The sequence below is a fragment of the Neofelis nebulosa genome, chromosome 6 (assembly GCF_028018385.1).
Source record: "Neofelis nebulosa isolate mNeoNeb1 chromosome 6, mNeoNeb1.pri, whole genome shotgun sequence".
Lineage (NCBI taxonomy): Eukaryota > Metazoa > Chordata > Mammalia > Carnivora > Felidae > Neofelis > Neofelis nebulosa.
The window spans coordinates 109908066-109926997 of NC_080787.1; the positions used below are offsets into that span (position 1 = coordinate 109908066).

The 18932-nt window shown below is 43.6% G+C and overlaps 1 protein-coding gene across 2 annotated transcripts in view; it reads left to right on the forward strand.

The window, feature by feature from the left end:
- The first annotated feature begins 2239 nt into the window (after window positions 1–2239).
- SLC35F1 (solute carrier family 35 member F1) overlaps window positions 2240–18932 on the forward strand; it is a 470792-nt gene continuing 454099 nt past the window's right edge. The window contains exon 1 of one of the 2 annotated variants that reach the window (XM_058735097.1): window positions 2240–2953. In XM_058735097.1, coding sequence (XP_058591080.1) covers window positions 2772–2953 — 182 coding nt within the window. In that variant the 5' untranslated portion in view covers window positions 2240–2771. The remainder of the gene's footprint in view (window positions 2954–18932) is intronic. The other variant, XM_058735096.1, reaches the window with a different exon arrangement.

Genomic DNA, 18932 nt, shown 5'->3' on the forward strand with positions numbered 1-18932 from the left:
TAGCTACTTTTTAGGAGACGAGGCTGAAGCACAGAATTGGAGGTAAGAACGGATCTGATGCTGTATCCCCTTTACAATAAGGAAGAATGCAAGACCTGTTTTGGGTCTTAATAGTAGGGTTGAAATTTTACATCTCTCATCTTGTTCTTTTCCCATCCTGGCTTTCTCCCTTCCTGACTCAGTGGAGATTTAGATAACTTGGGTTCAGCAGTCCCTCTGGAGAAGTGAGCAGACACAAATGCAGACACTGAAGTGTAGGCATAGCACTGAATTGGGAGGTGCCAAAAACATTCAAAAGTGAATGTAAAGTGAATGTAAAGTGAATGTAAAGAAAGTGAATGTGAAGGAAGAGGGCACTGAAGCAACCAGTCATTCAAAGCAGACATCTGAAATGATCACAAATGTTTTAATAGAGAGATTCTTAACCGTGATTTGCTTCCAGGGTGAGCTGAAGTGAGATATGGTCCTACATTTGGTGGGTCCTCCAAGGGCAAACTCATTGTGAACTATTAGAATGTTAATGCCTGTGAGGTTACAAACTTTGGTTCTGTTGGTAACATTTCTTCAGAGTGTCTTGTCCAAATCTGAGAGTCGAAAGTTGTTGAGGAAGAACAGGACAGTATGTTAATTATAAAAGGGAAAATGCTCTGATCTGGGTTAATTTTTGTATTAAAAAGACCTCAGGGATATTTCAGATAGTAACCTGGTTTTACATAAATTGAAATATAAAGAGTTTTTTGAATAGATATTTCCTCAAAGTTTTGATTATTAAAAAAAGGGCTCCCGATATTGTTAAAGGGATGGCAACGTAAAAAGAATGTTTATTTATTTTTATTTTGAGAGAGGGAGAGAAAGAGAGAGAGAACACCAGCAGGAGAGGGGCAGAGATAGAGGGAGAGAATCTTAAGCAGGTTCCACCCTCCACTGAAGAACCCCTGGCAGGGCTCGAGGCCACCAAATGGGAGACTATGACCTGAGCAGAAACCAAGAGTAGGAAGCTCAACCAACTGAGCCACCCAGGCATCCCAAAGGGATGCCAACTTCTTAACCAAATAATGAATCTCATCTTTTCATCCTCCCCTCTCCTTTTTGTTAATCAGACACGGTCAATTCCTTTCTCGAATGTTTTTTCCCTAGTTCCATTCTCTGTGGCAAATCACCAGTATTTTTTATTTGTGCGTTTGGATTTGGTAGTGGTATTAGCATGCCTTTCTGTAAACATCCTTACCTTTCAAAGATGTTCAGGGCAAATAAGTCCACATGCTGCACTAAAATGGAAAAAATTCAAAAATTCCTATCATTGTTCACAGCAGGATCCTTATCCAGGCAATGTAGATAAAGGAAAATGGGAAAATACAACTCTCTTAAGAGAGTCAGTTATTAACTGGAATCTGGAGCAATCGGTATAAGAGATGCCTGAGGCAGGAAATCAGTTTCCTTTGGGAGAAATACGGTCTTGTTTAGGGCTAAGGTTTCTGGGTCAGATTCTCAGGGGTTTTCCTTTTTGGGAGTGGAGATCCTCTGGTCGGAGCCCCACTGAAGAATCCATCAGGGCCCCCTGCTGGGTGGTTTGCCTCATTTAACTCTTACACCTCGGGGAGAAAGATACGCTTAGCCTCGTTGCACAAAGGAGAATGTGTCTCAGAATGTAAGTACACAAATTGCATAGGGAATCTCTGCTAACAAGTTTTAGAGGCACAATTGGAACTGGAATCTGCCCACGTTCCCTTCGCAGCGCTACAAAACGGAGACGTTGAGTTGGTCTGACGAGCTTTTTCCAGTTCCCAGAATGAATTCTTTGTGCGAAGTTGTGTCTCCTCCAATTTCCTCCAGGCCCATTATGGTGAGTGTTGGTGTAATCGTTAGGATACTTGAGTTTTGGTGTTTATTTCGGGGCCAGCACCTTGTCTTCGGGTCCTGGCGCTGTCCCGGAAGGGTGGTACTAAGATTCTGCGATGTCGCGGCAGGAGGCGGGAGATCCCGCCAAGTGAAGAGGGAAGGTCTATCCCCAGCCTCACGCGAACAATAAATTAAATAAATAAATAAATAAATAAATAAATAAATAAAACAGAAAACAAAAGAAAACAATCATCGCAACTCGGAGCGCGGGGCTCGGGTGGACCCGGGTGAGGAGGGTCGGGGCAATGAGGCGCCTCCCGAGCGCCCTCTGGCGAAGATGGAGCGCGCGTGTCCCCGCCCCGGCCCCCCTTCGCCGCCGCAGCCGCCACCGCCGCCGCGGCGCCCCCGCCCGGCTCTCCGGGTTCACTCTCGGTCTTTCACTCCGTGAGACACAGACGGCAGCTTTCCGAGCGAGCGGGGGACAGGCTGAGGCGGCGCTAGCACTACTGCTGCCGCTCGCCCAGAGACGACCTGGGCGCCGGGAGAGAAGGCGAAGCCCGGACCCCCATCCGCTCTCTCCGTGGAGGTCTCCTGAGCCGACGGGCAGCTCGGCGGCGGCGTGCGACCCCCTTCCCGGCCACTTCGCGGGGCGTGCCAGGACTTGGGGACTCGGCTCGGGAAGAGCCGGGCCGGGAGGCGGCGGCGGCGGCGGAGCGAGGGGGCGCGCACCGGGACTGGAGAGGAGTGAGTGGCGGGCTGGGCGGCGGCGGCCGTAGCCGCGGGTGCCTCCTCGCTTCGCCGCTTCGCAGGCAGCGCCGCCTCCCCGGGCCGCGGCCGCCCGGCCAGGTCCTCTGCGCGTTCCCGGGCCCGGAGCCGGCGCACGATGCGCCCGGCTGCGTTCTGATCGCCGCCGCGCCGCCGCCTCTGCCGCGATGATCCCCCCCGAGCCGCCGCAGCAGCAGCTGCAGCCGCCGCCGCCAGCCCCGCCGAACCATGTGGTGACCACCATCGAGAACCTGCCGGCCGAGGGCAGCGGCGGCGGCGGTGGCGGCGGCAGCCTGTCCGCCTCCTCCCGGGCTGGCGTGCGCCAGAGGATCCGCAAAGTGCTGAACAGGTGAGCGGCGGCGGGGGCGCGGGGCGAGGGCTGCGGGAGCCCGGCCCCGGGTCTCCCCCGGACCCCCGGCGGCCCCTTGGGACTGAGTCGCGGCCGAGGGAGGCTGAGGAGAGCTGGCGACGACGCGCCCCGCTCCTGCGGGGAGGCCTTGGCAGCTTTGTCCCAGAGCCGGGAGCCCCGGGGCGCCCGGGCTGCCCGGGCTGCCGGCTGGTCCGAGGCGGGAGTTCGGGGAGAGGCGGGGTTTGCTGCTTGGCTGCTGTGTGTCTGCGCTCACACCCTCGCACACGCGTGTCGCTCACTCCTCTTGCTCACTGAACCCCAGCTTTGCACCCAGGGGACAAGAAGGAACCGAGGGTGGCCCGGACGGAGGCGGGAAGGCGCGGGGCTGCGGGGAAGGCGAGGAAGTCGCCGGCCTCGCGCTGTCGCCCGCCCCGGCAGGACGTCTCCGACCTCCACGGGGCGGGGAGGGGGGAGGGGGGAGGGGTTCGCGGCAACAGCCGGGGCGGGCAGGCGGGGGACCCACTTCTCCCGTTGCCGCTCCGACTCCTCCAAGCTGGGACCAGGGAACCCGAGGCTAGAGGCCTGGATCAGACCCACGCAAAGTGCAAAAATGTTGCGAGAAGGGTGGGAGCTGGAGGAGCCGGGTTATTCTAAAGCGGGCGAAAGCCAGAGGAGGCGAGCGCCTATCGCCGGCGCCTCCAGTGCTGGAATCTGCGCAGTGGAGGGATCAAGGACGAGGCGTTTTAGGTTGAGAACCGCGTTGACGTGAAGATGGGGCCCCTGGCCTCCTGACTCAACTGTGATGTGAAGGGGACTTTTTCTACTTAAGTAACTTGAAATGGTTGAAGAACTGACACTTACAAAAATCAGAGAATTTGTTTTGTGTGTTTTTATTTGAGTGCGTGTGTGCTTTTTTGAGGCATCTGCATGGGTAACTCTTAAGGTCGCGCTGTTCATACAGGTTTCCGTGTGGCACTGTTTCGGGTAGCCGAGACTCCCCATAGAGCTATGGGGAGTTCACGTAGACCTTTATGGGGCTTAAAGCTCTAGTGGGGGCACCAAATATGTACAGAAATTAAAGCTTGAAAGCTCTCCTTATTTTAGGAGTAGGGTTTAATTCAGGTGTAACAAGTCCCAAACCATTTGAGTCCCTTGTGAACGGGGTATATATTGGCTTACTTAACGTATATATTGGCTTACTTGTGGGCACTTCAGTATGTTTCCATTTATTAGCAAACAAGAAGAAATTCACTCTGAAGTGAGACAAGAGTTGGTAACAGAAAGTCCCGCCTTTACTTTCCTTCGAGTTGTAGCTTAGGATAACAGCTTCCAAAATATCACATTCAAAAGACAGTGAATAGAATAAAGCAAGAAGATGCTGGCTGAGTACATATTATGTAGGTTTCCTATTCTTCATGAATACCTGTGGGTTTTTTTTTTTTGAATTGTAAATGCCCAGGCATTGGATCTTTATTTTAAGCGGAATCTATTAAATATTAATATCCCTCATCACTCTGGCAAAAGCTGATGCAATCATTCATTTATCTTTGCTTGATTATAAGTTATTATTGATTCCGTGCAAGTTATTTCTTGATATTCAATGAATCTTAGAGTCCAGAATAAAAAGATCACTGAGGAGACGTGGTTGTCACCATTTCGCAGCCAGTAACCAGCCACGTGGCTCGGGGGCAGAGCTGCGCATCTCCCTGGGTCTCGGTTTCTGCATGTGTAAAATGTATTTTATAATACGTGTCTTACCTCCCTTGTCTTGAGATAATACCGAAGAGAAAACACTTGCGCGAGTTTAAAGCTCTACACGAATTCATTTTGTGGTCTGAGGTGGGTCAGTGGGAGCATCACAAGCAAATAGAGTGAAGTCGTATACCATGAGTAGAAAGAACTATGTGTTTTACTAAGCTGTCGGTGATCTGTATGACATGAGTTGAACGATTCCTGATTTATAGAGGAAGAATTTAGACTGGAAGGTTGGGTCAATGATATATCATTGCAGGTACATCTGTGAATGGGACTCCAGGGTTATAGCCTTTCTGCTTCAACTCAAACATTTAATTGTCTTTCAGAATTCTTCAGAATTTCCAACATCATATTTTGTATTGAGCTCATGGTCTTTCCTTATCCGTAAAGAGACAAGAAGAAAATATTTCTTTTGAGAAGGAGCATCTGGTATGGAGACTGAAAAAAAATCAGATTAAATGTAAAAATCTCGGTGGAATAATTTCATTAGCATGCTGATGAGCTTGGCTTCTGTACCATGATTATGTCAACAGGAGAGAGCAGTGGTAGTGGCTGAGTGACTGGGCTCTAAGAGTAACAATGTGGGAGGAAAGTGGAATTTTAAAGATCTTATGCCAGCACTCAGGTGTGGCTCCCCTTTGGTTTGAACCCTCCAAGTATGTTGAATAAGTCAGTAATGGCTATCAGACTGGCCCACTGGGACCGTATCACAAGCATCTTTGTTCATTTTCTCAAAACTTAAAATCACTTTTCCCCTTCTTTTTCTTCTCCTTCTTTTGCTCTTCCTTTTTCCTTGATACTTCTGTATCCTTCACCTCTATTGCCCTGTCAACTTACTGTCCTCTGGGTTTCAGTTGCTTTTTTTTTTTTTTCATTTACTTCTGGCATGCAGCAACTTAGCTGCTAGCAGAAAGTGAGGTTGCAAATCTGGATGTTTGGAGCCAATGTAAAAAAAATATCCCTTCAACTTTTGGCATGCAGATATATGGTTGGCAGCATCCTATTGCTGTGAGCTGGCCAGGAGTCTCTTCAGTGACGGAATGGGACATTGCACCACTGTTAACTTAGCCCTTAGCATCCGATTGGGCCAAAGGGGCAGTGCTGACAGACTGAGGATGGTGAAGTGAGATGGGGAGTGTTAGACTATGAGCAGTGTAAACCTGGTGATTTGCCTGCCGCCGGTGGCAGTCTATAACAATAACTACCTGCCAACTCAGAGGAAGAAATGCAAACACATATGCTATCTATATCTACCGAGGGATAGGTAAAGGGAAAAGTACTGATTAATAATGAAGTAAAGGTACTTGCTCTCAAGAAGCATAAAATGAAAATGTAGTGTTACCTTAATGAAATCTGCCTGACATTATACTATATCCTATGACTTTCCTCAGTATAGTTACTCATTCTTTCCCCTTTCTTTATGGGCTTGTAGAATTGGATTGCCGCATTTTGTATGTGACAGTTGGGGCATCTCACTGATCACTCACTTTCTGTAAAGCAGTTAGATTAGAATCCAGTAGTACCAAGATTTTGGTGAGAGAGGAGGTGATAGATAATTTTTTTTAAACCGGTTAATGGGATGTGTCACATTCTTCTCCCCATAGCGTTCAAAATTGTTTTGGCCGTGGGATGCAAGAAATCCAAGGTGATTCTTATGCGGAGATAACTGTTGCTTCTTTTTTTATTTTTTATTATTTTTTATTTAAAAAAAATTTTTTTTTTTAACGTTTATTTATTTTTGGGACAGAGAGAGACAGAGCATGAACGGGGGAGGGGCAGAGAGAGAGGGAGACACAGAATCGGAAGCAGGCTCCAGGCTCTGAGCCGTCAGCCCAGAGCCCGACGCGGGGCTCGAACTCACAAACTGCGAGATCGTGACCTGAGCTGAAGTCGGACGCTTAACCGACTGAGCCACCCAGGCGCCCCAACTGTTGCTTCTTTAATTCCCAAAGATTTAAAATAATGTGTTGGTTCCAGCAAGGAAAAAATAAGGCTTACTCTTCCTCATTTATTTCTTAGCACAGAATAGTATTTATTACTCTGTCACGAGCAAGCAAGATATGACAAAAAAGAAAAAAAAAACACTTCAAGGGTAATGGTTGGTGACCCTCACACAAAAACTGCTGATACTGGTAGTTTCTAAGAAAGATAAAGGAATGGGTACTGGTCTATATAGTATCTGAAGATTTTCTCCTCTAAAATGATTACTTAATGAAATGTTTGTGAAAAATGAGTAATAGCTTGTTTTGTGTTTTCATGTGTGTGGTTTTATTTATATTTCCCAGTTGAATATTATTTTCAAATCTTAACGAAAATAACTGTGAATTTCTAGTTTTGACCCACTTTCTTCCCCATAAGAGATTCATTGCCTTGTCTCAAGTTATTAAAGGGTTTCTGCCTTTTTGGGTCTTGTAGTGGGCATGTTTAATCATTAGAATGGATCCACTAGTGTGATGCTGGGTCATCCATTTATTTGATTTGGAACTGATTTCCAACTTACATTTTGATTTGTACTACTAATTTCAAAATTTCTAAAAAAATTTTTGAGTTGAAAACCAAGAATCATTAAAGAGGATGTATAAGAGAATTGGTGGAAAGCCTAAGTAAAACCAAGTCCACGTGGGAAGTTACCATATAAGATGGAACAATATGTGTATATAGCATTTCTGACTCCTTATATAAGGTGGACAGAACACAGTGAACCAAAAGAATGACTGCCAAGGAACAGAGTTATGCTTGAACCACGTATTAGGTACAGTTGAGGAAGACAGATATTATAATTTAGATGATCCTTTTTTATTAAGTTGGAAGGCTCTTGTTGAAAAATTGAATAGTGAAGCTCTTCCTCAAGCTACTTCTTCTAACAGATGTCAAAATGAAAGGGGAAGACCAACATGTAATGAGGATAATTTTATACACGATTATTCCAAATGGAACTGGGTGGTATGATTAAAAACAGACATTTTGGAGATCAGTAGTCTTACTGAAAGAAAGGATGTCAAAGGATGCATTTATGTTTTTCAGTTTACTTATTTATTTCTGCGAGAGAGAGAGAGAGAGGTGGGGGGCAGGGAGAGAGGGAGAGAGAGAATCCCAAGCAGGCTCTATGCTGAGCTTGATCCCAAGAACCATGAGATCATTCATGAGCTGAAATCAAGAGTCAGATGTTTAACTGACTGAGCTGTCCAGGCGCCCCAGGATGCATTTATTTTTAACTAAAGGACAAAATTATGAAAATAAAAGATCATCCTGTGTACTTATTTTTTATACACAGGGCTTGGAGAAATGAATGTTTATAATGAAGGAATATTTGGTTTACTTGGGATAGAGATGATACATTTCCAAGTAATTGATGTGTAAGAAAATGGACGTATCTTTGTGTAATTTTCCTTTGAGTACCATCTCAAGATCCTGCAGTGTTTCAGGGCCATCATAATAGAAGCCTGTTTTTATTGTACCCTGATGTCTGTGTAGATGATATAGGAAAATGATTTGGCTGCCCATATAGTTCTAAAGTTACTTAATGCAAGAGCTAATTTATTATTTAACTGCTATTTCTCGTAAAAGTAGAATGCAGAATGTGAGAATACCACCACACGGTTTTGGTTTAGCTTTCTCACTCATTTGAGCTCAAGCCAATGAGCATTCACTGTACATTTTCAAACCCATTAATTCTTGATTATGTTTCTAAAAAAAGTATGCTTAGGAAATTAAACTCCAGTAGTCACATGGAAAAATACCTCACAAATATTTGGCATATTTCTTGACTGTGGCATGAACACATACAAGTATACATTCATTTATTCTTTGTTTTTAATGGCCAAAGCACATGACATAAAATTTACCCTCTTAACCACTTCTAAGTGTACAGTATAGTAGTGTTATTTGTATGCACATTGTCATGCCACCCATGTCTAGAATTTTATCAGCTTGCAAAACTGAACCTGAATCCATTAAACAACTCCCCGTTTCTTCTTCTGCGCTGACCCTGGCAACCACTATTCTACCTTTTGTTTCTAAGAGTTTGACTGTTTTGGATACCTCATATAAATGAAATCATGCAGTATTTGCCTTTTTATGACTGGCTTAGTTCACTTAGCGTAATGTCCTCAAGGTTCACCCATGTTGTATCATACGAGGATTTCCTACCTTTTTTAGGCAAACATTCTGTTGTATGTATAAACCACATTTTCTTTATCTATTTATCTGTTGATGGACATTTAGGTTGCTTCTTCCATCCCTTGACAATTGTGAATAAAGCTTCAATGAACATGAATGTGAAAATATATCTTCAAGATGCCTCGTTCAATTTTTTGGGATATGTACCCAGAAGTGGGATTGCTGGATCATATGGTGATTCCATTTTTATTTTTTGGAGGAAACTCTATACTGTTTTTCATAGCAGTGGCACCATTTTACATCTTCACTCACAATGTATAAGAATTCCAATTTCTCCACATCCTTGCCAACACTTGTTACTTTTCGTGGTTTATTTTATTTTATTTATTTATTTTTTTATTGTGGTCATCCTAATGGGTGTGAAGTGGCATCTCGCTGTGGTTTTGATTTGCGTTTCCCTAATGATTAGTGATATTGAACAGTTTTTCATATGCTTGTTGGCCATTTGTATGTCTTCTTTGGAGAAATGTCTATTTACAGCCTTTGCTCATTTTTAAATTGAATTGTTTGGAGTTTTTAAGTTGTTGAATTGTAGGAGTTCTTTGTATATTCTGGATATTAACCCCTTATTAGATATATGGTTTACAAATATTTTCTCTCATTCCATTGGTTGCTTTTATACTCAGTTGATTGTTTTCTATGTTTATTTGTTCTTAATCACTTATTGTGTGCTGACCCCTTTTCTGGAGGACATCTACGTGACAAAACATTATTCTAACTGGATAATGTGGCATGTGTTTTGCTACTGAGAGTGAATCATTATAATCTGTAACCTGAGTTTTTATGCATAATGTCTAATTGTATGCTTCCAAATGTCTAGATACTGGATTCCTATAAATAAGTTGCTCAGTATGCATTCCCTATTACACTTCTCATTCTGTCATTTTGACCTTATACAGGGACGACTTGAATGTGCAGTAGTTAAGAAGAAATTTCATAGGAAATGCCAAGGAAAACAATAAAAGTAAATACATCTTAGAAAGTGTTTTCTTAGAAAAATGTCAGGCTTCAGTCAGTGGCAACATGAATGTAATTTGTTTACGAATACTATTATTAAAATTTTTAAATATTGTTTTCTATTGGATTTAATTCAAAACTTTCTCTTAAGAAACTTTATGTGTGTGACTCTCTGATGGTTAAAAAAAATACCTTAAATACCATTTTGCAAGTTCTGTTGTTATGTTCCACTAATTCCTTCCATTTTAAACAAATTCATTAGGGAAACCTACTATGACTGAAAAAACAAGTTAAGGATTTTAAAAAACAAATCAATCTAATTATGTCCAGATTTAGAATGACAGGGCTACAATTCCCGATTATTCTTGACTTTGAGATAGAAAAAGTACTGATCCATTGTATAAGAGAAATTTTTTACTAGTTTCTCATTCATTCATTCATTCATTCACTCATTCATTCAATGAATATTTATTGAGTTCTTCCTGTATGTTGGGCACTTCAGGATCAATGTAGTGAACTAGACAAGTATAGGCTAAAGAGGACTCTTGAGTGCTGTTGGTAGAGTTTCTGACTGTTATTACCCTTTCAATATAATTTACCAAGGGAACAATTTAAGTAAAGTAGAAATAACGATAACATACATCACCTCTCAAAATGATTAGATTTTCAAGCTGATCTAACAGAGGTGTACAAAAAAGCCCCATAAGTTAGCTGTTTCACCTGTAGGCAAACTACTCAAGAGGAAGACTGAACCCATAATAAAATTACTTGAAGTGTACACAGAGTCCAGAGGGTAGATCTTTCTTGATGAACACAGTACAATTTGTTTCACTTAGGACTTAAAGAAAAAAGGAGACATAGCCATTCAGAATGTTAGGAGAAAAAGGAGAACAGATTTGAAATGCATCCTGTCATTGCAAGTGAGCCTATCAAAGGTCATTGCCACATAAATCAAGAAAATAGAGTTTTCTGGCAGTATTAACATTCTGACAAGTGCATATACAGCTTTGAGGGAGCTTGGACACATATTCATGCATTGCAGGTAAGAGAAGCTTAGAATATGACAATAGCATGAGGATGAGTTGGTGGAAAGACAGCATGCTTTATTATATAATTTGATGCAGAGTTTGAGTTAAAATTAGCATTTAGACAGTGGACCCAATTCTTACATTTTACATTATAAAGTAAGCATTTTATATTATAAACTTTATATCATGTGTTATTCTTTTTTTTTTTTTTTTTTTTTAATTTATTTTTGAGACAGAGAGAGACAGAGCATGAACGGGGGAGGGTCAGAGAGAGGGAGACACAGAATCTGAAACAGGCTCCAGGCTCCGAGCTGTCAGCACAGAGCCCGACGCGGGGCTTGAACTCACGGACCACGAGATCATGACCTGAGCTAAAGTCGGCCGCTTAACCGACTGAGCCACCCAGGCGCCCCTATCATGTGTTATTCTTATAACAAAAGTGCTTATTATCATCCTTTTATAGGCAGGGAAACCAATTTTGTAGTCACATAGCTAGGCGCTTTTATAAGACTACAGAGGAAAGAGACACCACACTAGACTGGAGACAGGGCAGGAAGGTTCAGGGATGGCATTTTCTCTTGGCATTGAGAGATAACGTCTTACCGAGGACTGCTTTAAGGAGATACTGTAGACTAGGTGGCTTAAACAACAGACATTTACTTCTTACAGTTCTGGAGGCTGGGAAGTCTGAGATCAGAGTGCCAGCAGATTTGGTGTCTGGTGGGGCCTTCTTGACTTGCAGACAGCCATCTTCTCGTATCTTTAATTGGTACAGCAACAGAGAGATCTTTCTCCCGTCTCTTTTTAAAAGGCTACTAATAACTCAATTATGGGGGCTCCACCCTTGTGACCTCATCTGAATCTAATTACCTTCTGAAGATCCCACCTCCAAATATTGTCACATTGGGAATTAGGGCTTCAATTCATGAACTTTGTGGGGACATAAATGTTCTAATCCATAGCACATGGGTAGGAAAGGAACATGTGGATCCACATATTAGTGAAAACATCTTTCTCTGCCTGACTTATTTCACTTATCAGAAGACCATGGGGAAGGGGAAGGGGAAAAAAGTTTACAGAGAGGGAGGGAGGCAAACCATAAGAGACTCTTAAATACTGAGAACAAACTGAGGGCTGATGGCTGTGGGGGAGAGGGGAAAGTGGGTAATGGGCATTGAAGAGGGCACCTGTTGGGATGAGCACTGGGTGTTGTATGGAAACCAATTTAACAATAAGTTATATATATATATTATATATTATAAATATATTATATTTATTATATATAATATATTATATTATATATAATATAATATATTATATTTATTATATATAATATATTTATAATATATATTATGGAAAAGAACATGTGTAAGAAGGGGGATGGTAGAAAGGATGAAACCAAATATGGGGTAAGATCAGAAGAGGGTTAAGTGTCCAGTTTGACAATATTATGTGGAGGTAAAAAAGGCAGTGGAGTGAAGTAAGGTTAGAATTATAGGCTGGAGTCAGATAATGGACACCCTTGGGTGATTTGATAAGGAATTAAGACTTCATTCTGTGGGTTATTACTATTGCAGGTTATTGAGCAGAGAAAGGATATGATCAGAGATGTGCTTAAACATGATATTCTGAACCATATCTGTAGGACATATGGAGAGAAGAAGGACTGGGGTGTGTGGGACAAGTTAGGGGCTACTATAGCCATATAGGGGAGAGGAGAAAGGAGTCTAAATGGGATGGGGATGGGGAGAAGGAAGTGCTATGATTTGGACAGAATTTGGACCAAGATCAGGAAGAGGAGGATTAGATTATTTTGGAGAAAGCACTCAACAGTGCCTACACCATTGTGGGCATTTAATACTTGTTTCATGAACGGTTATTTGAAAGTTGCCTCAAAGAAGAGATATGTTCACCAGGCCAGCTACTCAAAGTGTGGTCATGGGACCTGTGCTGATTCAGAAACTGCACAAACCAGAATGTGATATGAACAGAAATCAAGAGTAAGCATTTAGAAATATCTATAGCAATCTGACAGAACTTTTATGCCTTTCCTTCTAATATTAAAAATGGGGTCATGTATTTTGGTAAGTTTTTGTTTTTTGCCATTTTATTTTTCTAGTAGTTGGCTTTTTAAATTGCATTTTACAAAAGTATTGCCTGCAATGAATTGAAAGAAGCAATTGATATCTTACAGTAGATAGTCTGAGAGGTACTGGTCCCCACCCAATATCCAATATCCAGTATTGATATCCAATATCAACTGGTCCCTTGGATACTGGGTGGGGACCAGTTGATCCAAGAGGGATCAACAGTGAGTCTGGATTCAACAGTGAGTCTGGAAGTGCATCTAATCAGGTATTAATGGTAGCATTAGGCTGGTGCTAGTCATGGCCTTGGAAATCTGTATGTCCCAGCTGGTGATATGGAGGCAGTTGATTAGGTCTGATAAGAGCTACATTAAGTATCAAGGACTCAACCCAACAGCCTGGGTTGAGGCTCCCACCTTAAATGTTAAGCAGAGTAGCTTTTAGAAGTGAAAAGAGATAGCATCCCAGTTCTGTGGAATGGGTTTATAAGTGGAGAGTGCTACTTTTCAGGGATGCTGAAGTTAAAGAGAGCACATTCTAGGTCTGAATGGCAGAAGGGAGGGTCAGGGTTACATCACAGCTCAGCATAAGTGGCAGAACCACTGGTATGGCTTCACTTCGAGCTCTGAGGAGCTCAGACTAGGAGCTATTTAGCCATTCAACAAAGAATTACTGAACCAGGTAAGAGGCATCATCTGGATATTGGGAATACTGCAAGGAACAAGACCTAAAATACCTTCATTTTCATGGTGACAGCATTCAAGTTAGTACAGGCAATGAACGATACTAAGAAAGATGTCTAATTGTGCTAAATACCATGCAGAGAATTCAAGTGGGGTGATGTGACAGAGAGGCAGTGGGTGCTACTTTCATTTGAGGGGTCAGAACGGGCCTGTTTCTCCCTGGTGACATTGAAGCTAGGATTGGCATGACCAGGAGGAACTGGCCAACTGAGGGTCAGGAGGAAGGGTGCTCCAGGCGGAGATGGTAAGATGAGACAAGCAGGCATAAGGTACTAAAAAAGAGGGAGACTGAAGTGCAAGATGGAAGTGAGCAGGGGAGGAGAGGAGCTTACAAGGAAGGGAGGTGTAAGATCTTTTAGGACCTCACAGGCCGGGAGACGAGCTTGGGTTTTATTCTAAGTGGGCTGTGAAGCAACTGGAAGGTATTCAGCAAAGGAGTAATCTGGTAGAGTTTTGAAAAGACCATTCTAGCTGCTGCTGGGGAATGGATTGTGGGAGAGATAAGTGGTTACTGGAGGGAAGAGATGTTGGAGGCTTGGACTGGAGGGTAGCAATGCAGGTAAAGAGAAACGATCGCGTTTTGGAGTGATTTGCATGAGGAGACGGAGTCCATGGGACTGGTGAGTGATTTGATGAGGCTGCTGAGGGTAAAGAATAAAAAAAAAAAATTCTAGTGTTGGGGCCTTGAGAAATTGGGTGAATGAAGGTGCTATTGTCTAAGATGGCAAAGGCAAGGAGAGGAACATATTTGTGGGGAGAAAGTTGGGAATTTACTGTGGCGAGTTCAGTTAGAAATGTCTAGTGGAAATGTTCAAGGACTGCTGGAGTCTAGGATTCTTGGGAGAAATCAAGGGCTGGGGATTTGATGTGGGAGTCACTGGGGTGGTCCTAGAGGAGATCATCTGGAGACACAGTGTAGACCGAGGACAACAGGGGTCCCAAGGTCAATCTGGGCAGTGCATCAACGTGTGGGTCAAACAGAGGAGGAGGTCCCAGCTCAGGAACTGGGGTCTGAAGTAGGAGGGAAAACAAGAGAGTATGGTTCAGAAGCCAAGGGAAGGACTTGTTTTGAGAAGGAGGAAATAAGCAGTGCACTGTGTTGAAGTATTAAGGGAAGGGCAGAGACATGGCCTGGTGACGTGAGAACCTTGGGGGCCATGAAAGGCACAGGTTCAGAGTGGTGGTACAGCTGGGAGCCTGGGTGGAATGGCTGGACAGGGAATGTGAGATGGGGGCTTCAAAACATGACTTGTGAGACATTTTGCCCTAATGAAGAGCAAGGGGAGGAAAGTCTTTGAATGGAGGAGATAACGCAAAAGGTCTGTGTGCTGATGGGAATGATCTAGTGGAAAGGGGAAAAATTGCGTCTGTGGGAAGGAATGGGATAATGGAAGGAGGGAAAACCCTTGAGAAGGCTAAGAGGGTTGGATCTAAAGGAAGGGGGAAAGGTTGGCCTTTGAGAAGAGCCAGACATTCTCCATGATACAAGAGGGGAGCCACAGCCTGTGGGTGTAAATGAAGGTGATTTGGTAGATTTGGTGGTGGGACTAAAAGTTCCTGGCTGGTGGCTTCTCTCTCTCTCTCTCTCTCTCTCTCAGAGCTCTGAGGCAAGGATATTGGTTGAGGATGAAGGACCTGGGTGCTGGGGACAGGGTGTAGGACATTTGTGCAGAGGAAACCGGGAAACAGTCATTTTGAAGAGTCAGAAAGGAAATATACAAAAGAAATATAATAGGATTGAAGGACAGTGCTGTGAGTTTATTTGACATTTGTGGTAGGGATGGGGTGGAGGGGGTGTGATGGGCAGAAAGATGTTGCCTTAGAAAGGGCTAACTCAGAAACAGGTGTGGGCCTGAGTGACCTGGCAAGCAAGAACCATCAGTGAACTCAGCTATGAAGAAGTCAGGATATTGGTATGGGGCATATTTTGGGGGAGCTCCGTAGGATTTGGGTCCTCATGACATTTGAGAATAGCGTGTGAGAGACAGAAGAGGGAATTGAAAGTCACTTAAAGATTTTGTGTCTGGGCCATTGGTGTGATGGTGTCCCCTTCAGCATGTGATTGATATGTTCTCGCAGGCAACTGACTGAAGTTTTGGGTGCCTCAATTTTCTCATTGTAAACCAGTTAAAATAATCCTAGCCTTTCATTTCCCATTGCATTTTGGGGATTTTTAACTGAAATGACATCTGGGTGCGGGCTTGGACAGCTGCCAAACACAATGCAATTGTTATCCTGGTCACAAAATTCAAAGGAGAGCCGGGTTTTGGGGCTTTGCGCTGTCTTCAGGCCTGTGATAAATGCTGACTCAGCCCACAGAGGACTTGGGTGCAGGCCCTGCGCTGGCCTGGTCGTTTTGTCAGCCTTGTCAATCAGAATCTGAGGGGGAACTCGCTCATCTGTGAACAAGGCAGGAGTCTGTTTGCTTCAATGTACTCCAGTTTTGAAAGCTAGATACCATTAATTTTGTTTTTTGTTTTTTAAATATTTATTTTTTTGTGGGGTGGGGGAGAGAGAGGGAGAACAAGTAGGGGGGAGGGGCAGAGAGAGAGGAAGACACAGAATTTAAAGCAGGCTCTAGACTCTGAGCTGTCAGCACAGAGCCTGATGTGGGGCTCGAACTCGTGAACCAACAGATCATGACCTGAGCGGAAATCGAGAGTCGGGTGCTTAACCGACTGAGCCACCCAGGCGCCCCTGGTTTTGATTTTTTTTCCCAGAAAGCCTCTCCTTGGGAAGACTAATTTGGCAGAAGGTGTACGTGCTGCTGCCTGATTGCTCCCCTCCCAGCAGTAGTGCTTCGAAGGTACCTGTGGTTTGTGACGGAGTTTGACAGGCTTTCAGGAAGGGTTAGTGCCTCTTGAACTGGGGAGGTTTCAAAATGAGCGTGGGCCTAAAAGGCTCCATAGAGGCCGGCAGTGGGACAGACAGAGCGGCTCAGAGGGAAAGGACAGAGCAGCTTTAATGTGCTAATGAGGGGAAGCCCAGATGCCAGCCGGATCAGAGGAGCTCTTTGTGACACTGGGTTCCTGGGGATGGCTGGAGTCTCTGTCCCTATCTGTATCCTGCTGCGGGCAGAAGAAACACTGTGCTCTCAGAGAGGGCCCTTTCCTCAACAGATAGCCTTACAGACTGCTCTGAACGCCTGTGGGTGGTGAGGGGCCTTGGAAAATCCCAGGGTCCCTCGACTGCTTGAAAACACGGCGGCTGTGAGGTGGGGGGAGGTGTGTGTGGGAGGACAGAGGAAGGGTGGGGAGATCTGTTCTGGAGGGTGTGTGCAGTCCCAGAGAGCTAGGAAGGATATTTACAGCTTCACAAAATTAACTGTTGTCCCTTCAGTACTGCCAAGCTTGGTGAATGGCACTCAAGCCAGTCAACAGGAGGTGATCTGTCCTTGAAAATAGTCAAGGTGGGGCGCCTGGATGGCTCAGTCCGTTAAGCGTCCGACTTCGGCTCATGTCATGATCTCGCGGTCCGTGAGTTCGAGCCCCGCGTCGGGCTTTGTGCTGACCGCTCAGAGCCTGGAACCTGTTTCAGATTCTGTGTCTCCCTCTCTTTCTGCTCCTCCCCTGCTCGTTCTCTGTCTCTCTCTGTCTCAAAAATAAGTAAACGTTAAAAAAAAAAAAAAATAGTCAAGGTAGTTTGTAGCTAGTTATGGAGTAAGTCTGAAACATTACAAAACCAACCAAACAAAAACTACCACCATCACCCAATGAGTGCTGGAATGAAATTCATGGTCTTGTTACTTCATTCGGTGATGGCTCCAGAGTTGCTAGTGGGGAGGGGTTGGAAGCAGGGTCAGGGAACTTGTCTTGAAGCTGACTTTGCATAGCAAGAACACAGTATTTATAAAGATTGTGTGTTTACTTGTACTGACCCCATCTACTGGTGGAGTCATCCCTTAAGGCTGCCTCTAGATTTCATCATGATGTCTAGGGTTGTTGTCTCTGGAAATATGAGTCCCCAGATAAGACAGACCAATGAAATGAAGATGATCAATCCGTGGTATCTTGACCCTGTTATCTTTGCTACTTTTCCTTTCTGAATCTTTCTGGGATATATAAATATTTAATATAGTACAGTATATATATTATTTACCAAATAATGTATATTAGATATTATTTGTAATCAATCTTTGTCTATCCATCTGTCTGTCTTTGTTTTGCTCTGTTTTTTTCTTCTGACACGCATGCACACACACACGCACACACACACACAACTGATTGGTAGATGATAGTTTTCCATTTGTCTTCCTTATTTGAAAACAGCTCTTAGATTTCCTCACCATACTTTTTTTGGCTTAGAGTTGGTTCAAGAAGAATGTTTTATTTTTAACATGTTTTATTTTTATTTTGGAACCATACTGAATTGGTATCATCTAAGAAAATAAAAATATTCAGTGTGGAATTACCTATGAACTAGCTATATCTGAAAGTGTGAATGTACCTATAGAACAGCCACCCCATAAGGATTCTTCCCCACCTACCCCACATTTCCCTGAGTCACAGATGGTTTTATTACACTTCAGCTCCAGGTGATAATGAGTCTAGTGACTTGACTTTAAAATTTTACCTTTTTTTTCTCTACTCTGATTCTAACAGTTTGTGTGATTTGTGTTTTTGAGGCAAAAATTTACCTTCTCCTCCTCCTCCTTGTCCTCTTCCTTCTTCTTGTCCTTTAAAAAAAAATCCTTCTTTCCTTGACGCTTCCCGTTAATTTCCTGCTCCTAATGGGATACATGCATCTTGGATTGACCTTCCCTAGTGAAAGCTTGCTGCTCTTGATCCTATCAAGTATTATAGACAATGAGGTGCTTGCTTGCACTGGATTTGGAAGATCAGTCATTTGCAACTCAAATGCTGATAAATGAACTCATTTGTGTCCAATTCAAAGAGACCATAATTATTACTTCCCTAGCCCCCAAATTAATTGCAACCTGAGAGTCTGCCTTCAACGATGACAGAAGAAAAGCACTGTTTCAAGCATTTATAGCAATGAATATCAGATCGCTCATTTTGGATATCAGTTTGTTAAAGAAAATGGTGGTTATGCAAAGTATGCAAATGGGAACGTATGCAGTGTGGGCTGGTGCCCCAGGGCTGCAGTTTGGCTATTGAGATACAGCAACAAAATTTTTTTTTTTATCGGATTGTCATCACCTGTTTCCCTCTGTCACAATTGCAAAGCAGTTCATTGGCGTTAGGAACCTGAAGGTTCTCTTCCTTTTTGG